Source organism: Carcharhinus amblyrhynchos, chromosome 11, assembly GCF_965287045.1.
Source record: "Carcharhinus amblyrhynchos chromosome 11, sCarAmb.v2.hapA, whole genome shotgun sequence".
In the NCBI taxonomy this organism is placed as follows: domain Eukaryota; kingdom Metazoa; phylum Chordata; class Chondrichthyes; order Carcharhiniformes; family Carcharhinidae; genus Carcharhinus; species Carcharhinus amblyrhynchos.
In genome coordinates, this window is record NC_137334.1 from 13284407 (window position 1) to 13309506 (window position 25100).

General features: G+C 50.0%; 1 protein-coding gene across 2 annotated transcripts; it reads right to left on the reverse strand.

Moving 5' to 3' along the window:
• Positions 1 to 819: 819 nt before the first annotated feature.
• Positions 820 to 24558, reverse strand: zdbf2 (zinc finger, DBF-type containing 2). 2 transcript variants are annotated; one of them, XM_080198182.1, is made up of 6 exons: positions 24482 to 24558; positions 18297 to 18383; positions 10738 to 10791; positions 7797 to 7902; positions 5630 to 5757; positions 820 to 3811 (listed from the first exon to the last, which is right to left on the reverse strand). In XM_080198182.1, the coding sequence occupies exons 3-6, from the start codon at positions 10752 to 10754 to the stop codon at positions 946 to 948; spliced, it is 3117 nt and encodes a 1038-aa protein (XP_080054308.1). In that variant the 5' UTR covers positions 10755 to 10791; positions 18297 to 18383; positions 24482 to 24558; the 3' UTR covers positions 820 to 945. The 2 variants fall into 2 exon arrangements, with proteins under 2 accessions (XP_080054308.1, XP_080054309.1); XM_080198183.1 differs by lacking the exon at positions 24482 to 24558 and adding an exon at positions 23822 to 23864.
• Positions 24559 to 25100: the final 542 nt, after the last annotated feature.

The window sequence follows — 25100 nt, forward strand, 5'->3', positions numbered from 1 at the left end:
AGATGTGCGGGTTAGGTGCATTGGCCATTTTTAATTGCCCCCTAGTTTTCATAAGACCATAAGACATGTGAGCAGATAGGCCATTCGGCCCATTGAGTGTCGGAGCAGACTCAATCATGGCTGATATGATTCTCATCTCCATTTCCCACTTTCTCCCCGTAACCCTTGATCCCCTCATTGAGCAAGAACCTATCTATCTCTGTCTTAAAGACACTCAATGGCGGGATTAAATACATGGAGTTATGGGGATAGGACCTGGGTGGGATTGTTGTCAGTGCTGGCTCGATGGGCCGAATGGCCTCCTTCTGCACTGTAGGGATTCTACGGTTCTCTGAAAGTAGGGTCACCGGGTCTAGCTGGGGGCTGAGACCTGACAGAGGTCTTCCAATGTTAGGAAGCTCGAAAAGGATTGATGGTAGAGAAGATGCTTATCTGAAACAAGAGGACATAAATATAAGGCAGTCACTAACAGCCAGCCTGAGAATCTTTAGGATGTGGAAGTGGCTATCACAAGGAAGTGTAGAGGCATGGAGGGGGAATCTGGAACAGAACAAGTAGATGGAAGGATGGAAGGAAGGAAGGAAGGAATGGAGGAATATAATGCCAGGATAGGTGGAGACGGCTGGAAGACCCCTGGTTCACGTGCAGTGTAATACCAGCATTGACCACTCGGCCCAGCTGCCTGATGCTGGCCCATACATTCTCAACAAGGGAAGCAAACAAAAAACGTGTCATTTTAGGATGTGGTTCGTAGCACATTGGTTCACATTTTAACTCGAGAGAGACTTTAAATAAAAACACCTGGGCTCTTTATAAAAATACAGGCTGCAATTTCTTTTACCCACAAATTCCCTGAAGTACTTGGTACAAATAGAAATAAAAAAAAACAACTTTGAAATGAGACGCGTTTGGGGACAGGTTGACATTGTCTCTCTGGTCTGCCCCTCACTTTCTCTTGCGGGTGCCCTGGCGGGGGCTCTGACGCAGGGTCACCTTCTCCCTGCCGGTGGTGTGGCCGGCTTCCGCCCCCCTCCTCACTGTCTTCGGCCCCGAGGAACCGTCCTTGTCGGGCAGGGCCCGGTAGCCGGAGCGCAGGCGGGGTTTGCGGGGCGGGGGAGGGCCGGCGGCCGCCCCCGTCGGCAGAGGAGCCCCCCCGGAATCGGACCGCGGGCCGGAGAGGGCCTCCTCCCCTGAGGCGGCCCCCAGCTGCTCCTTCTCGGGCGCCCGCCGGCCCCGCGGGCCCACGTAGACGTGGAGCTTGCCGAAGGGGGACTCGGGGGTGTCCCGCCTCAGCGGCGAGAGGACGGCGCTCTTCTGATCGGCCGGGCGCCGGGGCGGCAGGGACCCCTCCGAGCCCATCAGCGAGCGGGACAGGGAGGGCTGGCAGGAGCTGGAGGCCGTGCCCGTGCTCTTGGACAAGCAGTCGCTGCTGGGGCTCTCGCCCAGGGCCCAGTCCTTGGTCTTGAGGCTGCCGGCGGGCCAGGGCACCGGGGTGTTGCCGGGGTGGGGGAGGCTCCCGCCGGCCGCTTTGGCCCCGGCCTTGGCCCGGGGCTTGGCCGCGCCGCCCTTGTGCTCGTCCGGAAGCTGCCCCACGTTGATGTCCGGGCTGAGGCTGCGGAACAGCTGGCGCACGTGGTGGTGCGGCGACCCCCTCAGGCGCTCGCTGCTGAAGGTGCTGGGGGGGCTCTTCACGATCCGGTTGGTGGCCGGGTCGTAGTACCTCACGGGAGACTTCTTGTACTTGTACTTGGTGGGGCTGGCGCTGTCCTCCGAGGCCTTGGAGTTCCGCTTGCCCTCCCGGGAGACGGCCTGAGCGGCGGAGGTGAAGTCCGGCGACGACAGCACGTAGATGACCGTCCGGGGCTGGACGGGGCTCATGATCTTGCTGTAGGCCCTGGGCAGCCTCAAGGAGCACAGCCTGGTCCTCATGTCGGCCTTCTCCTCCTGCTCCGGCCCGGCCCAGACGTTCTCCGGCTCCTGCTCCAGCCTCCGGGACTTCTTCTTGACCACCGGGTAGCTGGCCTCGCTGGTCTGGGTGCCGTGGCTGACCTTGACCACCTGGCACCGGGACGCCAAGCGGCAGTGCCGCAGTGCCAGCTTCTTGTCCGCCTCCGGCTTGCAGGGAGGAGGGGGAGGTTCGGCCTCGTCGTCGCCCTCTGGCAAGCATGGCAACATCTCGGGAGGGGCCTCCAAGCTGGTTTCCGCCAAGCCCTTGCAGGTGACCTTTGCGGCCTCCTTCACGTCAGGTCCTTGCTTCTTCCTCTGCTTCTTGCCGTGGTTGGCCAAGGACTCGCTGTCAAAGTAACATAAATATCGGCCCTCCTTGAACTCCTTGACCAGGGCCTCCACCTTCAGGTCGTCCTCAGCCATGATTTCCGACCAGGTCTTGCCGGCGAAGGAAGCCGGCACGTTCGACAGCGACCGGAGCTTCTGCTCGCCTTCGCCGGGCTGGGGCTTCTCCTCGGCGCGCTCCGCCTGCCCGGCGTTCCCCGAGGGGACGGGGTTCTCCTCCTCCATCTTGTCGCACTCCTCCGGCTGGAAGTGGAGGACGGAGCTCAGCTGCGTCTTGTAGTCGCGGTCCTCCAGGGTGATCTGGGCGTCGGTCAGCATGCCCACCTCCTTGCTGGCCACCCGGGAGCAGTCCTTCTCCACCTTGAGCGAGGCGTCCCACTCGGAGCTGCTGGAGGAGCGCAGCTGCCCCAACTGGCTGCCCAGGGAGCAGATGCTGCCGCCGGAACTGCCATCCTCCCCGGCGCCCTGGCGGTGCCCGCCAGACTTCCGCTCGTTGGAGAGGGTCAAAGACAGCATCTTCCGGAAGCAGGAGGCGGTATCCCGCATGGCCTGCTTGTTGCAAACCATCTCGCCGCTGTTCGAAGAGGCGCAGGGACGGGGCTCTCCGTCTGGGGGCCATTTTGACACCGGGCCGCCGCTCTGCAGCCCCCTCTCCACCGCCTTCCTTTTCTTCTCGAGCTGCACCCCTTTGGCCGAGCTCTCGCTGTCGCTGTCCTGCGACGGTTGCCGGTTGCAGTACTTCTGGATGACGCTCTCGATGGTCTCGGAGACCAGGTCTTCGATGCGGTCCACTATCTTGGCCTCCTTGAGGGTACTGAGGCAAGTGACGGTGTTCCTGCCGTGCAGCTTGCACTCCTCCGCCTGGGCCAGCCCGCCCACGCAGCGGGGGCTGGTGGCCCCGCCGCAGTCCCTGAGTTGAGGCAGGGGAGACCCCGTTTTGGCGCCCTGAGAGTTGACGTTGTGCAATTTGGAAAATCTAAAAGTTGGCCCTGAGGAGACGTTGGGCAAGTTCATCTGAGCGGACACGGGGCTGCAACGGTCGTGCAGCTCACATCTGGGCGGACTGACAGCCAAGGCCTTCTCGTGGTCCTTTATCCCTTTCCTGGCAGTTGGCTTGTACACGCCCAAAGAGACACGATGCCCGTACTTGTCCATTTTATTGCACGATAGGACCCCCTCACTCACGCCCAGGAAGGCATTCCTGCATAAGCCTTTATGACTCGGGGAGCTGATGTCCGCTGAGCGCTCCCCAGGCACTGGTTCCTTAATCACGCCGTCTCTTTGACTCCGCAGAGGCCCAGCATTCACTGGGGACGTGCTGCTCCCTTTGACCCGGTTGTAACTCATCGCGTTCCTCCCGACCAGCTGGTGCGCCGATCGGACGGATTCGTTATCCGTGCTGGGTAACTCCTCCCTGGTCCCAACCGTGTCCTTGTCATCTTGGTAGGAGTGTATGTCTGCCAGCTCCTTCTTGGGCAGAAGCGGGGCACTGATTGATGGCAGATCCATGTACGTTGACCTGGGGGGGGGACACAAAGACATTTTAATACATGGCCGGGGAGGAGGGAGGAAGGGGGAAAAAAAAACAAATCTTACCAGAAGGAGTTATTAAAGATAGTTCTTGGTTCATATTGATGCCAATGGATGGAGCAAATTGGTATGGCGGGTTGGCACGCTACCACCACATGGATCACAATTTATTGAGCATCCTAACTCTGGCAGGGAGGATTGACTCAAACCCCATGTTTCCTCCGGGTGCTCCAGTTTCCTCCTACAGTCCAAAGATGTGTAGGTTAGTGGATTGGCCATGTTAAATTGTCCGCTTGGTGTCCCAAGATGTGTAGGTTAGTGGATTGGCCATGCTTAATTGCCCCTTAAGTGTCCCAAGATGTGTAGGTTAGGGGGAAATGCATGGGATTCAGGGAATGGGGCAGAGCCGGGGTAAGATAGTTTGCCAAAGAGTCAGTGCAGACCTGATGGACTGAATGGCCTCCTTCTGCACTGCAGGAATCTCCGATTCTCTAATCTCTCATTCCTGTTGGAACGGGATCTCGCGGATTCCCTGGAAGAGTGCCTGGCATTGAATCCTGCCCACATCCATTCGCAAGCAGCAGCAAACAGGGAAGGACAGACATTTTAGACAGCACTTCAATAAATTCATTTTCATAAAGTACTGAAACATTATGGAGGGACACAGTTGGAATTGGGGGGAAACACAACAATTCGGCCAAAGGCATCTCCAATGAAAGGAAGGTGCTTTTCCCCTTAATAGAGGGGTCAATAACCAGGGGGGGCACAGATTTAGAGTCCGGGCAGGAGATTTGGCCAGGTTTGAGGAAAAACTTTTTCACCCAGAGGGGGTGGGAATCCGGAACTCATTACCTGGAAGGGTGGTAGAGGCGGGAATTTTCACAACATTTAAGAAGCATTTAGATGAGCACTTGAAACGCCATAGCACACAAGGCTATGCAGCAAGTGCTGGAAAATGGGGTGAGGAGAGATGGCCAGCACATTAACAATGGGCTGAATGGCCTCTTTGTGCTATAAAGCTCTATAACTCTTACTTGGGTCTTAGGATAAATTTCAGCATTCTGAGCCAGTCCACTTTTCAAATCATCACTGCCCCTGCAACCCTGGAAGGCTTAGCATGAGATGGGTAGATGGAGTTTTTCACCCACTCTTTCCTAACTGTCGAAATACCCCCGGTGCTGGATGCTTTACAACTCAGGCAGAATGTTGGCACAGTGGTTAGCACTGTTGCCTCACAGTACCAGGGATCCGGGTTCAATTCCAGCCTCGGGTCACTGTCTGTGTGGAGTTTGCACATTCTCCCTGTGTCTGCATGAGTTTCCTCCGGGTGCTCTGGTTTCCTCCCACACTCCAAAGATGTGCAGGTTAGGTGGATTGGCCATGTTAAATCGTCCCTTTATGTCTAAAGATGTGAGTGTTAGGTGGATTGGCCATGCTAAATTGCCCTTTACTGTCCCAAGATGTATAGGTTAGGGAGATTAGCCATGCTAAATTGCCACCCTTGTGTCCAAAGATGTGAGGATTAGATGCATTGGCCATGGTAAATTGCCCCTTAGTATCCAAAGATGTGCAGGTTAGGTGGATTGGTCATGCTAAATTGCCCCTTAGTATCCAAAGATGTTTGGGTTAGGTGAATTGGCCATGTTAAATTGCCCCTTAGTTTCAGGGGCTTAGCGGGATAAATACGTGCGGTTACAGGGATAGGGCTTGGGTGGGATTGTAAGGCTCAATGGGCCAAGTGGCCTCCTTCTGCACTGTAGGGATTCTATGGATTCTAACATTACAAAGGCATCTAATTTTTAATTACCTGTTGTCTTTATATCGGGAAGGGTGGTACTGTATAACATCCTGCAGGAAACGCTCCATGAGGCTTTTAGCCGATCCCGGATTCCGGGAATCACTGGCAAATTGCTTGTGCCGAATGGTCTGGAGGTGCTGCAATAAAGGACGGGTCATCGTTAGTGAGCATCATTAACCAGCACTGCAACATTTCACTCCAACCCATTTCCCCGCACCCCCCATCCCAACTTTCCTCTACAATCTCCTCCTCCCTCCCCTAAAAATGGTTGACTTTTGCTCCAAACATCAGCAGTTTTCTCATTTAACTGCCCATACCATCAGACAGATCCCCTACAGTGCAGAAGGAGGCCACTCAGCCCATCGAGTCTGCACCAACAACAATCCCACCAGGGCCCTATCCCCATATAACCCCACTATTTACCCTTCTAATCCCCCGATAGTAACAGGCAATCCACCTAACCTGCACATCTTTGGACTGTGGGAGAAAACCTGAGCACCCAAAGGAAACCCACTCAGACATGAGGAGAATGTGCAAACTCCACACAGACAGTGACCCAAGGCCGGAATCGAATCTGGGTCCCCGGCGCTGTGAGACAGCAGTGCGAAGCACCGTGTTACCATGCTGACCCTTAGGCAATCGGCAAGTGGGTCTCCCACCCCACCCACAGCTGAACCTGATCCCAGTTCATTTTCATGGGCTCCTGTACGTAGCAATTAACTACACAATGATCTTAGCCAGAAGGCAGAGAGATGGCATGGTGGCATAGTGGTTAGCATTGTTGCCTCACAGCGCCAGGGAACTGGGTTCGATTCTGGCCTCGGGTCACTGTCTATGAGGAGTTTGCACATTCTCCCCGTGTCTACTGCTGCTTCCTCTGGATGCTCCAGTTTCCTCCCACAGTCTAAAGGTGTGCAGGTTAGGTGGATTGGCCATGTTAAATTGCCCCTCAACGTCCAAAGATGTGTAGGTTAGGGGAATTAGTGGAATAAATATATGTGGGGTGATGAGGATGGGTCTGGGTATGATCTTCTGTCAGAGTCAGCACAGACTGGATGGGCTGAATGGCCTCCTCCAAAGATGTGCAGATTTAGTGGATTGGCCATGCTAAAGTTACCTCTTAGTGCCAGGTGGATTAGCTGGGTAGATACTTGGCGGCACGGGGATAGAGCGGGGGTGGGATTGTTGTCGATGCAGGCTCGATGGGCTGAATGGCCTCCTTCTGCATTGCAGGGATTCTAGGGGTAGGTGAGAGGGTCACAATCAGATCAGCCACGATCCCACCGAACAGCAGAGTAGGCTCGATGGACTAAATGGCCTCCTTCTGCACCGTGATTCTGTGATTCCGCTTTGCAGAGGGAGGTGCCCCTGTGCACCCTCCCTGCCCAGGTGAGAGTCAGCGCAGGTTGGGAATTGTGCCTGGGATCTTGCTGTGTTGCATAACTAACTGAGCCAGTGGGAGGGCTACACTAAATTAAAAGCAAAATACTACGTATGCTGGAAAACAAAGGAGGGAGAAATAGTGTTAACTTTTCAAGCCCTATGTGACTCTTCAGAGGTTACACACTTAGTTTTAGTCTAAAATCTCCAAGAGGTAGACACTTGGCCACAGTTTCATTAGTTTGACATGAGATGCTAACCAAGCATTATCTTGAGGCAAACTGGGTGATGTTTATTTATTAGTCACAAGTTAGGCTTACATTAACACTGCAATGAAGTCAGTGTGAAAATCCCCTAGTTGCCGCACTCCGGTGCCTGTTTGGGTACACTGAGGGAGCATTTAGTACGGCCAATGCACCCTAACCAGCACATCTTTCAGACTGTGGAGGAAACCAGAGCACCCAGAAGAAACCCACGCAGACACGGGGAGAACGCGCAAACTCTGCACAGACTGTGGTCCAAGCCGGGAAACGAACCCGGGTCCCTGGCGTTGCGAGGCAGCAGTGCCAACCACTGTGTGCCACCCAGTGTGGGGCTCCCTCAGTGGTATACTGGAATGTCTGCCAAGGTGACGCGTCTGAGGCTGCAATCCTCCGACTTACGCAAGCAGCGCTCCAGGGTGTGATGAATGGGGCCTGCATTACGGAGGGACTGAATCTATATTTTCCACGTTGTAACGGAGGGAAACTCAACCCTTCACGTAAAGGCACTGCCGCGCCCACCCACCATGCCTCACCTGATCCAGACAGGTATACAACTCCTTACAGCAGGCACAATATCCCCGCCTGCTCTGCCTTGGGAGACTGTCTGGCATGGGCTGCTCCGGGTACGGTCCATCACCACTGCAAAGGACAAGAACAAAACATTAAAGACACATCGCATGGGCAAACTGGCAGACTGGGCAGGAGTTTAAGCGGAGCCACTAAGCAACAGGACGCAGCAGAGTATAAGGAGCCCACGTGACACTTCCGCCAATACAGTCTCACCCCTGCAGAGAAGTGCTTGTGTGAGCGCAGCGGTGAAAAGGTGAGCAGACGAGCGATCGAGAGACTGGAGCTCAAATCCCAACTTGGCTCCTTTCAGAATTTCAGCTCAGTTTGAAGCCCGAGGATTAAAATCCTCGGGATTTTAAAGGATTAAATCTAAATTTTTTAAAAAGTGACCATGAAGCCAATGGGAACCCAATCAGTCCACTGACATCCTTTAGGGAAGGAAGACCTCTAGTCTGGCCTAGAACCGTACTGTGATTTCTCAGCCTTTTGGCTAAAATCAAGTGTCGGATTGAGCCCGGGATGGGATGGGATGGGATGCCTTATCTTGTCAGCCTGGATCTTGTGGGCAGAATTCTCTGGCCGTGCTGGTCTAAAAGCTGGAAATCCCAGCCCGACTGTCAACGGGATTTCACATTGTCCGCAACCCGCGGGATAGGAGAATTCCGGCCTGGGTTTCTCTCTCTTGTGGACACTGAATTCAATTTGAATTGGCCTTTGGAAGCAAGCAAGGAGATGGGTTAAGGCATGTCCTGTTGACTCTGCACGCTGGCCTCACAACTCTGAGAAAGGGATAACATTCAAAAAGTCCCACGCCACGACTGCATCTTAAACCGCCCGAGGCAAGCCTCATCCCATCAGAGCGACTAGGGATGAAGAATAAATCTCAGTCTCACAATTGTCTTTTAAAGAGAGTTTAGACAGTTACATGGGTAGGATGGGTATAGAGGGATATGGGCCAAACGTGGGCAACTGGGACTAGCTTGGCGGTTAAAATAAAAGGGGCAGCATGGATGAGTTGGGCCAAAGGGCCTGTTTCCATGCTGTAAACCTTTATAACTCTTAAGTGACACCGACAGGAATAAATTGGAAAGTAAGAAAGCATATCTCCAGTCTTTATGACAGTTTTATCACACAGCATCCCCAAGTGCCAATTTATATTTAGTGGCTGAATACACTGGCCATTTACCTCCCAATTCATCATAATGCATAGGTTGGAATCACTGCCACAGTTCACACACTGTGCTATTGTATTGTCACTCACTGCCATTGTCTGCCCTTCTCTCCTGAAGGCACCAGCTGTGCTGGGCACTGCTTCCATTCAATGCCCTCTGTCAATAGGCCAGTGTTGTGGGATGGGAGCAGTGTCCCTTCCTGTCCTCACTCTTTAGCTGGGGGAGGGGGAGGGAGGGAGGGAGTTTCCACAATCGGGAACAGGCAAATGGATGGTGTATGCTAAGATCTGAGATACACCAAGGCAGCAGGGTGGCACAGTGGTTAGCACTGCTGTCTCACGGCTCCAGGGACCCAGTTCGATTCCCGGCTTGGGCCGCTGTCTGTGCGGAGTCTGCACGTTCTCCCTGTGTCTGCATGGGTTTTCTCCAGGTGCTCCGGTTTCCTCCCACAGTCCAAAGATGTGCGGGTTAGATACCATGTTAAATTGCTCCTTGGTGTCCTGGGATGCATAGGTTAGAGGGGTTAGTGGGCTAAATATGTGGGGTTATGGGGATAGGGCCTGCATGGCAATGTGGTTGGTGCAGGCTCAATGGACCGAATGGCCTCCTTCTGCACTGTAGGGTTTCTGTGATTCTGACGATGATCAGCCGCCTCTTCAAGCACCGTGATTGGGAACCAGGACCTTCCTGGAGATAACCCTGCGGTAGTTGACCAGATGTCCAAGGTGTTACAAGCATGCCATGTTGCCCTCACATTGATAAAGACAGCACACATAGCGTTCAACTGAAGGGAGATTGTGGCTTAAAAGGGTTAATAATCACACAAGTTTAAAAATCACATAAGCTGCAAGCTGAATCTCACTCACACAGGGAAAACTAGGTGAAAACCGCAGGGTCTTGATAAAAGCAGACCCAGATAAGAGTCAAAGGAACCATTTAATTGGACAATGTGCAGCTGCAGCTCATGTTTGCCCATTAGAACAAGGGTCAATAGATATCCCATTGGTCAGAGATATGGCTATCATTGCACACACAAGTTATAACTGGACACTATACCCTTATGTATGCCTGATGTAACCTTAATCAATAACTCTGAGTGGATAGAGATAACTCTGAAAACAGGATTGGTATATGCTAATTACGTGTAATCAAATTTGAAACTATAATTGCTTGTGTATTTCTGAATTCTGCAGCTAGTTACAGCTAGTTACCCGAGACCTTCCAGCGTCCCAGCTATATAGCTTGATTAAAACGGCTGTTTAAGAGAACGCTGTGACTTGGTCTGCATGCTTGAAGGGATAACATCAAAGCCCGCAATATTGTTCCTGCTGGAAAATAACCAATCCCCAGATCCGCACTAGGTTATGGGAAGAAAGCAGGATTAGGTTATTGAGTTGGAAGAACATCCATGATCGTAATGAATGGCGAAGTAGGCATGAAGGGCCAAATGGCCTCCTCCAGCTCCTATCTTCTATGTTTCTATGTTAACCTCTTCCCTCAGTGAGACTCTTAGATATCTGGCGCAACGTGAACACTTCCCCCATCCAAAATCCCTGTTGACGGTCATTCCCCAGGGCAGTAATCTCTCTTGGATACCATTTCTAATTTCCCTCCTTAACCATCTAATTGGACATTCCAGCCCTGCCGACCGCCTGCCCAACCTGCTGCCTTTCCTGATGGATCCCGATCCATATTCATTCACCCATGTGTTCCATGGAGCTGGCCAACTTACCTAGCACTGTCATTCATCTCTGCGATGCACTCTTTTGCTCACTTCCTGGTGCACCTGTCACACAGATCAAAGGAAAATTTAATGTCACTGAACCCGTGCCTTGTAACATTTTATTTGGCAGCACGATGACACTGTGGTTAGCAGCAGGTTCAATTCCCAGCTTGGGTCACTGTCTGTGCGGAGTTTGCACATTCTCCCCGTGTCTGCATGGGTTTCCTCCGGGTGCTCCAGTTTCCTTTCACAGTCTAAAGATGTGCGGGTTAGGTGGATTGGCTATGCTAAATTGCCCCTTAGTGTCCCAGGATGCATAGGTTAGGGGGATTAGCCAGGCAAATATGTGGGATTAGGGCCTGGGTGGGATTGTCGGTGCAAACTCCTTGGGCTGAATGGCCTCCTGTAGGGTTTCTATGATTATCAGGCACTTCCTTACATATTGTCCCACATACAACGATCCCAGCTATTTCTGTAAGTATTTGGAGCATCCTGCACTACAAGAAACCACCTCCATTAATACAGCGTCTTTCCATGACTGTAATGTTCCACAGTACAGCTAATAAAGTACTTTGTTTGAAGTGGTCATTGTGGGAATGAAAGAGAGACAGCAGCTAATCAAGCTCTGATGATAAGCAATGAGATAGGTAACAGGTTTTTTTTTAATGTGTGAATGGTTGAGAGGTTAATATTGCTCAGCACACCAACTCCTACTCTTCAAATCATAACAACGCGGGATCTTTTATATGCACAAGGGGGACACAAAGCCTCCGCTTAATGTCTCATCTGGGAAATGGCACCTCCTTCAGTGAGCCAAGGTTTTCTATACAAGTCCTGGAGTGTACAAGCCAAGATACAGCATTTCCCCAGAGTGCAACAGTGGATCTGGGATGGATAATTGTATTTTCCACATGTGCATCCTCAATAGTTCTACTGTTTGCAGACAATTAGTGCATGGCAAGGTCTGTTTTCTTTATTATAACAAGAATTAAAGTTTAAAGTTTTTAAAGTTTAAAGTTTTTAAAGTTATTTATTATTGTCACAAGTAGGCTCACCTTAACACTGCGATGAAGTTACTATGAAAATCCCCTAGTCGCCACACTCTGTCACCTGTTCAGGTACACTGAGGGAGAATTTAGCATGGCTAATGCACCTAACCAGCACGTCTCTCAGACTGTGGAAGGAAACTGGAGCACTCGGAGGAAACCCATGCAGACATGGGGAGAACGTGCAAAGTCCACACGGACAGTGACCCGAGGCTGGAATCGAACCCCGGTCCCTGGAGCTATGAGGCAGCAGTGCTAACCGCTGTGCTGTCATAGTTAATTACACTGATTACAAAGAGCTTTGGGACATCCATGTAAGATGCGAAATAAGTCTAAGTATTTATCTAAAGTAAATGCAAAACACTGCAAATGCTGGAATCGGAAATGAAAACAGAAAATCTCAGCAGGTCTGACAGTCTCCGTGTAGAGAGAATAGGGCCAATGTTTCGAGTCTGGATGACCCTTCATCAGAGCGAGGTCCTATGTCATAGCAACAACTTCCAGCTCCTTGGCTCTGACGAAAGGTCATCCACAATCTTCTGCTTGGTTCACAACTGCTCCAAGTTTTGTATCATCTGCACACTTTGATATCGTGCCATGTAAACCGAGGTCATTAATATACACCAGGAAAAGCAAGGCTTAACCTCCGGAGGGCAATGAGGAGCAGGGCCTGGGCAATTTGAATTGGAGTTCCATGTTCCTTCCTTGCTTATCATCCCTACAACTGTTGGTCAATTACAAGAAGAAAATGGATATTTAATTATGCTATGCTTTAAAAGTACTTTGTTGGCTGTACATACACAGAGAAGAGGCATTGTGGTTAGCACTGCTGCCTCAGAGCGCCAGGGACCTGGGTTCAATTCCAGCTTGGGTCACAAACTGTCTGTGTGGAGTTTGCACATTCTCCCCATGCCCGTCTGGGTTTCCCTCAGGTGTTCCAGTTTCCACCCACAGTCCAAAGATGTGTAGCTTAGTGGGGATTAGCAGGGCAAATATATGTGGTTACAGGGGTGGGCCTGGGCAAGATGCTCTGTCAGACAGCCAGTGTAGGCTTGATGGGCCAAATGGCCTCCTTCTGCACTGTGGAAATTCTATTCTATATCTCCTCACACACCAAAGTTCATAAGATCTACCAGGGGCAGCACAGTGGTTAGCACTGCTACCTCACAGCACCAGGGACAGGGGTTCAATTCCAACCTTGAGTCACTGTTTGTGTGGAGTTAGCACATTCTCCCTGTGTCTGCGTGGGCTACCTCGAGGTGCTGCGGTCTCCTCCCACAGTCCAAAGATGTGCAGGTTAGGTTGATTAGCCATGCTAAATTGTCCCTTACTGTCAGGGAGATTAGCAGGGTGAATATGAGGGGTTACGGGAATAGGGTCTGGGTGGGATTGTGGTCTCTTTCTGCAATGTAGGGATTCTACAATCCAACCAAATTATGCTGTGGGATTGGAAGCAGGAGTCAGGGGATATAAAGAGCTCGGTGGGAGTTATATCAGAGTCGATAGCAGGTCTTGTTTAGCTGAAAGCAAGATGTGAGCATATCAACAATGCCACACTTCCTATCCACGTCACAGCGGGGAAGCAGAGAATAGAAATGAAAACATGCCTTATCTGGGGAGGAATTAAACCCAACAGACGCAGTTACCTGAACTCCACTTTCTCCCGTACATCCAATCATCCTGTCAACAATGAAGCTGGACTTTTCAGGGTCAGCACAGTGGTTAGCACCGCTATCTCACAGCGCCAGGGACCCAGGTTCAATTCTGACATCAGTCACTGGCTGTATGGAGTTTGTACATTCTCCCCGTGTCTGTGTGGGTTTCCTCCCACAGTCTAGAGATGTGCGGGTTAGATTGATTGACCATGCTAAATTGTCCTTTAGTGTCAGGGGATTAGCAGGGCAAATATATGGGGCTATGGGATTGTGGTCAGTAAGACATGATGGGCTGAATAGCCTCTTTCTGCACTGTAGGGATTCTATGATCCACTCTCCAATCATCCCGTTAACAGCGGAGCAATCTTTGAACTTTTCAGCACCAGCTTTAAAGGGAACTAAAATATTTCTCAAAGCCCTGGACTCGCTAGGTGGAGTTTGGATCAAACCCAAAGCGGCTTTCTCCAGAAAGCAGATTGCTGGGTTAGCAACCGTCAAAGACAGCCTTCTTCAGCAGGCTGTTGGAGAGATTGAAGATAGGGCAGCTGCCAGCCCTTGAAAGTCTCTGAGAGAGACTGTTATAGATAGCAGGCATCATTCTGTGTAACCACAGGGAGGGAGAGAGAGGAAAAGTTGAAAGGTTACTAGAAAACATGTCTGCCTTATTAAAAAGCGGCCGTTTGAATGAGATCAAAGTGATGAGTGCGTAAAATTGACTGGACCCAGTCCACAGCTCAGGAGAATGCTATTTAGAATAACCAATGGATTTTTAACCTGTGTAGCCTGAAGCAGAATTGGCCATTCTGAATTACAGTACTGATTTAACAGTTGGGCGAGTCTCTGTAAGGCTATTGCGGCGGTGTGGGGGAGCGGTGGGAGTTCTCCCTGCCCGTTGCACTGTTCTAGCTGCTGGGACACAAGCGGCTGTGTAGAGGCGGGGGGGATGCGATTAGTCCCACTGTCACTCTGCACAGGGAATCGGTGAGAGAGGGAGGGTGGACAGTGATTGGGGCTGGCCGGTGGGGTGGTGGGGGGCGGGGGGGGGGTGGGGGGGGGGGGGGTGGTGTTGGCCCGCTAGGGAGGTCGGGGCTGCCGGGGAGGGGGCGGAGAGCAGGATTGGCCAGCGATCGGGGAATGGGGGTGTCGGAGGGGCAGCGATGCAGGGTCCCGGGCTAGCCAGCTGTTGGGAGGCCGGCAGTGCGGAGGCATGCGCCGATCTCGGTGCAGACAGATCAGCACACGCGCAGTGGCCCACTCAGCACTGTGCTGCTGGCCTCCCCAGCGGGAATAGGCTCCAACCACTGAATTTCAGCCCGATTCACACTGAGGCATTCTGCAGTGCACAGATTGTGGGAAATTCAGTTTGAAACTTCCGCTGAAAAGACCAACGGAATTTACTCCAGTTTTTACACAAACCCGACAGATTTTTTTTGGGAGAATTCCACCCATAAGTGATTTAATGTTACTGTTACTTTGGAAAAATTTTTAAAACCCTTGATTAATCTGGCTTCAGGTTACTCTGAAGAGTTTTGAGTGCTAAAACATTAACCCAACATACATCTACAATCAGGAGCCTTCTCCAGTTTATAGCTTATGGGTGCACTGAGTCTATGATGTATAGAATCCCTACAGTGCAGAAGGAGGCCACTTGGCCCATCAAGACTGCACTGACTCTCCAACAGAGCATCACACCCAGGTCCTTGCTCTATAACCCCACATATTTACCCTGCTAATCGCCCTAACCTACCCACCTTGGGATACTAAGAGACAAATTAGCATGGCCAATCATCCACCTAAACTGCACATAAAATCACAGAATCCCTACCGTGCAGAAGGAGGCCATTTGGCCCATTGAGTTTGCACGGACCACAATCCCACCCAAGCCCTGTCCTCATAACCCCATGAATTTGCCCTAGCTAGTCCCCCTGACAGTAATGGGCAATTTAGCTTGGCCAATCCACCTAACATCTTTGGACTGTGGGAGGAAACCAGAGCACCTTGAGGGAACCCACGGGGAACGTGCAAACTCCACACGCACAGTGACCCGAGGCCGGGAATTGAACCCGGGTCCCTGGCGCTGTGAGGCAGCCGTGCTAATCACTGTGCCGCCGTGCCATCCTAAATATATGGTATAGCAGAGCGTCAATATTGAAGCAGTCATGGTGCTGCCATGTGTAGGGAATTGCATTTTGGAGGACAACTTTTATGGATAACTGCTCCATTCTTGAGCAAGGAGTGAGCTGGCTTTTTAACATATGCGACACCAGCCTGGGCTCAGGATACATGCCCTCGCCCTTTTGTGTACACAATTAAGAGCGATCAATGTACCCTCCAGCAGACTGAGCCTACACATTTCTGCTGGTGTGATGCTTTCTATCTCAGGGGAGTTAATTATGCACGTTAACTAAATAAAGTGAAAAACGGAAAACCACACCTATTTTTGAATGCCTGATATTTGATACTCTGAAAATAGCCAGGTGCAATATTAGAGAGAAAACCACATGGAATCTGAGCTTTCAGAAGACAAGAAAGAAGAAAAGGTTTTGTTACATAAGGTAGTGTTCCACATCAGTGGCTGTTTATACAAGGTACCTAATGACCTCCCTGGTGGGACTCACTTAGTGACTCCTCTCAGTAATTGCAAAATAATCTACCTAGCCATGTGGTTTGCCCTTCCCAGGGCAGGGTGTTGTGCTCCAGGAAATATATTTCTACACCGCCTCTCACAGCCTCAGGACATAGACAAAGTAGAATCCCCTACAGAGCAGAAAGGAGGCCATTTGGCCCATCGAGTCTGCACTGACCCTCCGAAGAGCATGTCACCCAAGCACATCACCCTGCCCACCGCCGCAACCCAGAACACCCATCATGGCTAATCCACCCTAACATATACATCTTTGGACACTAAGGGGTAATTTAGCACGACCAATCCACCTAACCTACACATCATTAGACACTATGGGGTAATCTGGCATGGCCAATCTCCCTAACATACACATCTTTGGACACTAAGGGGCAATTTAGCATGGTCAATCCACCTAACCTACACATCTTTGGAGTGCGGGAGGAAACCCACACAGACACAGGGAGAATGTGCAAACTCCGCACAGACAGTGACCCGAGGCTGGAATCGAACCACCATGCTAACCACTGTGCTGCCGGCATCTCAAAGTGCTTTGCAGAAAACAAAATGCTTTGCTCGTTGGACACAGTCACTGCTGTAATTTAGAAAACAGGGAGGCTAATTGGACAGGACAGTTCACTTCAAAGCATCAGCCAAAAAGGATGACACCTCCTGACCTTGCCACTCGTCACCACCCTGCAAGTGACAGCCTGGATTCCCTGGAGCAGGGCTCGAACTCATGACCTTCTGAACCCGAGACAAGAGTGCGACTGACAGAGCCACAGGACAAAGTAATTATCATGAACCCAATGTGCTGAGTCAGCAGCGAGGCCTTGTCAACTCAGATTACCAAGATATGAATCCCTTCATTAAAATAGCAGACTGTGCTGTCTCTCAGGCATTCAACACGGCATAACTTTGAGGATTGTTCTCCCTTTTAAAGTTTATTTATTAGTGTCACAAGTAGACTTGTAGGCTATTTCCTTTCCTTTTTGTTAAAAAACCTTACCTAGGACATCATTTCAAATTGCCTGCATGACAATCACCAGCAATAACAAGCCTCTAAGCATAACTAGTTTATTTATTGTTACACGTAGGCTCACATTAACACTGCAATGAAGTTACTGTGAAAATCCCCCAGTCGCCACACTCCGACATCTGTGTGGGCACACTGAGGGAGAATTTAGCTGAAGCACCTAACCAGCCACGTCTTTCAGACTGTGGGAGGAAACTGGAGCACTCAGAGGAAACCCACACAGACACGGGGAGAATGTGCAGACCCCGCACAGACAGTGCCCCGAGCTGGGAATCAAACCCAGGGCCCTGGCGCTGTGAGGCAGCAGTGCTAACCACTGTGCCACCATCCACAGTGTGTGGAATGAAGAATAAAATTTACAGGACCATGGGAAAAGAGAAGGACTTATTAGAGGGTGCTTTCAATGAGGTACAAAGGCCTTGGGTGGCTAAGAAGAAGCGTGAGCTAAAAGGCATATTTGCGTGTTAAATTTGACAAAAGATCATCTGGACTTGAAATATCAGCTCTTTTCTCTCCTTACGATGCTGCCGGACCTGCTGAGATTTTCCAGCATTTTCTCTTTTGGTTTCAGATTCAAACATTCGCAGTCATTTGCTTTTATTAAGAAGATGTGTGGTCCCTGCTTGGGTTCTTTATACTAGCAGGATAAATATGTGGGATTACAGGGGGTAGTGCCTGGGTGGCATTGTTGTCAGTGCAGGCTTAATGGGCCAAATGGCCTCCTTGTGCACCGTATGGTACATCTCTGATCACCAACTCTCCTACCAGCTCCTCCTCAATCTACTTCCGTCACAATTTTACACGCCCGTTACGCCACCCCTCTGTCCGAAGGAGAATAATCCAAACTCCTCCAGGGTTTCTCCGTAAAGAAGACATCTCTCAGGCGTCTTTGAGGGCAAGGGCCAAGGTTGAGAAGGCGGGGTATTCATGAACAAACTGGTTTGGGAATTGAACCCGCGCTGTTGGCACTGCTGTGCATCACAAATCAGTCGCCAGCCAACTGAGGTAACTGACCCCTCAGGCAGTTTCACAAACTGATTGCAAAATTACTGATAGACACAAGGCACAGTAGGAAAAGGATAATTGATGGGGAAATAACATATTTTGTCCATAATCAGCCAGCAATTTCAGGGAACAGTCGAGTGATTAAACTATCATGGGGTCCCTCCATCCCATCCTTCAACCCCTGGTGAATTTCACCAACTCACCTCTTCGCTTTGGTCTGGAGTGCAAATGATTCATGGATTTGGCTTCGCTGGTAGCTCATCCCAAGCTGCCATTCTTCAAGTAGGGTCCTGGACAACAAATATCAAAGAAGTTATTCAAATGGTGAAGACCATAGCAGAAGAGCCTAACGCCCTCCCCACCTCTCCTGACACACTCACAGCAGAGACACAGGACAGTGCTCAGGAGCTGAGCTTGTTTCAACACCAACGGGTGGTTTGTTTTTTTCAAGCAGAGGTGTTGCAAGACTGCGAGCCAACAGAGGCCAGTGAGTACAGAGCCAAAGGGGAAAGAGGAATCATAGAGGTTTACAGCATGGAAATGGCTCAACTTGTCCATGCCACCCAGTTTTTAACCACAAAGCTAATTACCCATGTCATAGAATCCCTACAGTACGGAAGGAGGCTATTTGGCCCATCAAGTATGCACCGACAACAATCCCACCCAGCCCCTATCCCCACAACCCCATGCTAGTCCCCCTGACACTAAGGGGAAATTTACCATGACCAATCCACCTAACCTGCACACCTTTGGACTGTGGGAGGAAACCGGACCACCTGGAGGAAATCCATGCAGACACAGGGAGAATGTGTAAACTCCACATAGACAGTGAATTAGGGAATTGAACCCGGGTCCCTGGCGCTGTGAGGCAGCAGTCCTAACCACTGTGCCACCTACATTTGGCCCATATCCCTCTATATCCATCTTACCTATGTAACTGTCTAAATACTTTTTAAAAGACAAAATTGTACCCGCCTCTGGCAGCTTGTTCCAGACACTCACCACCCTCCGTGTGAAAAAAATTGCCCCTCTGACCCTTTTGTATCTCTCCCCTATCACCTTAAACCTATACCCTCAAGTTTTCATCTCCCCTACATTTGGGGAAAGATGTTGGCTATCTATTGATCTTATGCGTGCCCTTCATTATTTTACAGACTTCTATAAGATCATCCCTCAGCCTCCTACACTCCAGGAAAAAAAGTCCAGCCTCTCCTTATAACTCAGTCCATAAAATCCCGGTAGCATCCTAGTAAATCTTTTCTGCACTCTTCCTACAATGGGGTGACCAGAACCGTACACAGTATTCCAAGTGTGGCCTTACCAATGTCTTCAGCGAGACGTCCCAACTCCTGTACTCAACGTTCTGACTAAGGAAACCCAAGCACGCTGAATGTCTTACCTTGGGAGCAAGTGGAGGTTGACGAGGGCTGGAATAGCATGTCATGGCCCTGATAAAATCAGGTTTTTTTTTATTTCATGATTTGTGGAATTTACAGCGTCCCCTAAATTGCAGCTACCTGATTTTGTGGATGTTGACTCTGACGAGGCAATCCAAACCCACAATGCACAACAATCACAGAGGAGAATGTTTATAGCAAAAACATTCTAAACCACACAATAGACAAAGCCAATGTTCACAATGTGAATAACCCAAGCAAAAATCACACAGCTTTCTTAGTCAGCCAGGCCTTTTGTACCCGATTGAAAGCACCCTCTAATCAGCCCTTCCCTTTCCCCACGATCCTGTAGATTTTCTTTCCTCGTTCCACAGTATAAAGTTTATTTATTAGTGTCGCAAATAAAACTTACAACAACGCTGCAATGAAGTTACTGCGAAAACTCCCTAGTCGCCACATCCTGACGCCTGTTCGGGTACACTGGGGGAGAATTTAGCACCTAACAGCACGTCTCTCAGACAGTGGGAGGAAACCAGAGCACCCAGAAGAAACCCACGCAGACACGGGGAGAACATGCAAACCCCACACAGACAGTGACCCAACCCAGGAATTGAACCCAGCTCCCTGATGTTCTGAGGCATCAGTGCTAACCACTGTGCCACCTGAAAATTAATTTCCCTGCTAAAGTTTATGACTGAATCCATCTCTCCACTTTCAACCAATGCATCTCCTGTTCCTTTATCAATTATTGGCCTCAGATCCAAAGCTGTGCAGGTTAGGTAATTGGCAAAGCTAAATGGCCCCTTAGTGTCAGGGGGATTCCCAAGGTAAATATGTAGGACTATGGGGATTAGGCGTGTGTGGGATTGTTGGAGAATGTTATGGAGAGAGGTTGAGGGAAAGGTGTACTCTGGCAGAGTCAGTGCGGACCTGATGGGCCAAATGGCCTACTCTGTACTGTAGAGATTCTATGAGCTTCTAAGTGCATTAACCCAGCTACACTGGCATAGATGTTGTCCTTTGGTGAAGTTCATTAAACAGAAGTTCCAACTGCCCTCTCAGAAGGATGTTGAATATCCATGACATTATTCTGGCCCCAAGAACAATGCTGATCCTCTAACAGACAGTCACCCACCCACACACAGATAATCGGGTCTTTTTGGTTTGCTTGTTTGAAAAAGCAGACATTGAATTAGCAAGTGAGAAATGATTCACTTGACTCATGGGATAAGGGACTTACCTTAGAAGAGGGAATCATAGAACCTTTAGTGCAGGAGGTGGCCATTCAGCCCATCAAGTCTGCACCAATAACAGTCCTACCCAAGGCACGTAATCCCACATATTTACCCTGCTATTCCCCATGACACTAAGGGGCAATTTAGCATGGCCAATCCACCTAACCCTCACATCTTTGGACTGTGGGAAGAAGCTGGAGCACCCGGAGAAAACCCACACAGGCGCAGGGAGAAGGTGCAAACTCCACACAGACAGTGACCCAAGGCCGGAATTGAACCCGGGTCTCTGGCACTGTGAGGCAGCAGTGCTAACCACTGTGCCACCGTGTTGAACGGGTTAGGACCCATCCCCTTTAGGAGTTTAGAAAAACGAGGGATGATCTTAGTGAAAGTCTTGACAGAGTAGATACAAGGAGGATGTTTCCACTAGAACTGGAGACAAAAAGATATTTAGTTTAGAAAGATGTCATGTGTCAGCACAGGCTTGGCAGGCCAAAGGGCCTGTTCCTGCACTGTACTGTTCTTTGAGGCAATTTAGGAATAAGACGTCTCAGTTTTGAGACTGGGATGAGAAGTTCTTTGAGGGCTGCTAATCTTTGGAGTTCTCTTCCCCAGAAAACTGGGGCAGCTAGGTCATTGAATTTACTCAAGCCCTGAGGTGGCATGGTGGCACAGTGATTTGCATTGCTGCCTCATAGCGCCAGGGATCTGGGTTTCAATTCCAGCCTCGGGTCACTGTCTGTGCAGAGTTTGCACATTCTCCTCGTGTCTGTACAGGTTTCTTCCAGGTGCTCCAGTTTTCTCCTACAATACAAAGATGTGCGCATTAGGTTGATGGGGCAATTCAGCATGGCCATTGCGTCAGGGTGACTAGCAGGATAAATATATGGGGTGATGGGATAGGGGCTGGGAGGGCAGAGTTGGTGGGTTAAATGGCCTCTTTCCGCACTGTAAGGAATCTATGATTTGGAGTTAGACAAAATGGACGGGGGCGGGGGGAGGTATCAAACAGGAAAGAAGTCAAGTCATAATCCTATTGAATGATGAAGCAGGCTTGAGGAGTTGAATAGCCTATTCCAGCTCCTATGGTTATTATCACATCACTGCATGCAAATACTTCCTGATATTAAAACAGCGACTACACCTCAAACATACTTAATTAGCTGTAAAGCACCTTGGGACGGCACAGTGGTTAGCACTGCTCCCTCACAGCACCAGGGACCCAGATTTGATTCCCGACTGGGTCACTGTCTGTCTGGAATCTGCACATTCTCCCCGTGTCTGTGTGGGTTTCCTCCCACAGTCTGAGAGACGTGCTGGTTAGGTGCACTGGCCATGGTAAATTCTCCCTCAGTGTACCCGAACAGGAGCCAGAGTGTGGCAACTAGGGGATTTTCACAGTAACTTCACTGGGCTGATAAGGTAAGCCTACTTGTGACAATAATGAATAAAGGCACTATGTAACTGTTTCTTTCAACCCCCTATTCAACTTTAGGAAATGGGACTCATGTCCGTGAACCTCAGAACTTCATTATTTAATTAAAATATCCTATTTAAGAACCTACTTCAATGGACACAGAGTGGTGATTGGCAAAAGTGTTACTTGTTAATCTAGGAAAGAGAGTATGAAGTACACAGGCTGGTTAAGTTCATTTATTAGTGTCACAAGTGGGCCCACATTAACACTGTCCACTGTACAAGGTAGCTGTACCTGATTTGACAGAGCCAGAGGTGAAAACTTGCTTTAAGTCCTAGAATACTCGCTGCTAAACCACTCAATACAGAACTTAACAAAATGAAGTGTGTGTGAGAGAGATGTTTGACGAAATAAACTGCTTGTGTGATATTTTAATCACGACATCACTGCACCTGTATCAGATTACTTCAAACCAATATGGTACATCTGATAACTGAGTTGGGAGCAGCTAGATTGTAACTCTAATCAGCAGCTAACACTGCAAAAGCTCCAGAGCTGCCACCAGATCCGTGCCAGCCATTATATAAGAATCAGTCTAACACAGGGATGTACACACATTGCAGCCCTCAATCCGGTTAATGCAGGAGGAAGCTAGAGCTGCTCAGGTTGAAAAGATCCTAATAGAAACATAGTAAATAGGAGCAGGAGAAGGCCACTCGGCCCTTCAAGCCTGTTCCACCATTTGATCATGGCTGATATTTTTCTCATCCTCACTCTCCTGCCTTTTCCCCATAAGCCCTGATCCACTTATTAATTAAGAACCCATGTCTGACAGAGTTGAAGAGAAGATCCTATTGGAAACATAGTAAATAAGAGCAGGGGGAGGCCATTTGGCCCTTCAAGCCTGCTCCACCATTCATTATGATCATGGCTGATCACCCGTCTCTGTCCATACCCCTCGAAGTCTAGAAACCTATTTCCTTCTTAAACATATTTACAACAATTCATCCGAAAAAATGTGTTCAATTCAAACACAAGCCTGGCCTCTTTGCTGTCACACTTGTGCACAATAATGGCAGATCTTCAGGGCAGAGTTTGTACATTCTCCGTGTCTGCATGGGTTTCCTCCAGGTACTCTGGTTTCCTCCCACACTCCAAAGATTATAGAATCCCTACAATGCAGAAGGAGGCCATTCAGCCCAGCAAGTCTGCACCAACCACAATCCTACCCAGGCCCACTTCCCTAACCCCACACATTTACCCTGCTAATCGCCCTGCCACGAATTTAGCATGGCCAATCAATCTAACCCACACATCTTTGGACTGTGGGACAAAACCGGAGCACGCGGAGGAAACCCACACGGACATGATAAGAATGTGCAAACTTCACACACAGTGATCCGAGGTCAGAATTGAACCGGGGTCCGTGGCGGGTTTGGTTGATTGGCGATGCTAAATTGACCCATTCAGAGGGATTAGCAGGATAAATAAGTGAAGCTACAGGAATAGGGCCTGGGTGGGATTATAGTCTGGGCACTCAATGGGCCGAGTGGCCTCCTTCTACACTATGAATTCTACATTTCTTGATGACTTTTTTAAAATCAAAAGGTGTAAAGCTTTTAGTTTGAAAGCACTCGCTTCAGGCAGCTGAAAAGATAAAGAAAACACATCCAACCTACAGGTTTTTGAGCACAGGAGAGCAGAGTTTACAATGGAGTGCGAGGCGTGTGTGTGTGTCTGTGTGTGTGTAGCTCTCAGCCAGAACCCGAGTGCAAACAACTGCTTCTTTTGCCTTTGGGACAAACTACTTTTTTTTGCCCCAGAAAAGAGAAAGCGTTTAAAAATGGGACGACCAAATCTCGTATTATCCCAACCCTCCTCCCCAGGCTAGTGACAGCTAAGCGCTAGCCAGATCTATGGGAGGGTGGGGGGCGGGGGGGAAGGGGATTAAGATTCCAGTGATCCAAGCAGATCAAAACAAATCCTATTTTGTTTCAGGGACAGATGTAATACATAGCTGAGGATAGTGGGATCTGGTTTGCCTAGACCCCCCCCCCCTCCCCGACAGCAAGCTGAGTGATCTGCCCTGTCTGGGGGTGGAAGGGAAATGTATCTATTTGGTGGAAATTGACACCCGCGCGCAAGTTGTAACATTGAAGTTGCAACATTGAAAGTAACAAGTAATTGCATGGGCGCTGCTTCCAGACCAAGGGGGGGGGGAAACCTCCCCTCCCACACTGGTTTCTTCCAATGGAGCAGCCTCTTCCCATGTTCGCCCCCCCACTCCCCGTCCTACCCCACCCCAGCAGGTTGATATCGTTTTGCCCCCTCCCCCTTACCGTGTCTTTCGGGCGCGCTGAATGTGCTTCCACCCTCACGGTCAGAGTTCAGCCTCCCTTCCCTCCTCTACTTCCTGGCCACTCTTAAAGGGGCAGCCAAGCTTCCCCCATCTTAAACTGCCAGCCGACTCCAACCCCGTCAGGCCGCGCCCACTGTTAAAGGGATCCTCCGCTCGGGTGTCTCTTGACAGGCAAAGAGAACGCCCGCCCTCCCCCCCCCCGGCTCCGGGGGAAGGGATACAAAGCGCCTTACAGAGCTAGCAACAAGCTGGAGATCTCTCTCTAAATAAGCTAAAAATGCTGAAAGCTCTCGGCTCATCCAACAAGCGCTTGCGAGGCGCATTTTGATATTTGCATTAGTTTATTTAGTGTCACAAGTAGGCTGACATTACCGTGCAGTGAAGTTACTGTGAAATGCCCCCAGTTGCCACATTCCAGCACCTGTTTTAAGTACACAGAGAATTTAGCACGGCCAATGCACCTAACCAGTATGTCTTTTGGACTGTGGGAGAAAAGCAGGGCACTCGAAGGAAACCCACGCTGGCATGGGGAGAGTGTACTGAGTCTGCACAGCCCCAAACTGGGAAGTGAACCGGGATCCCTGGCACTGAGAGGCAGC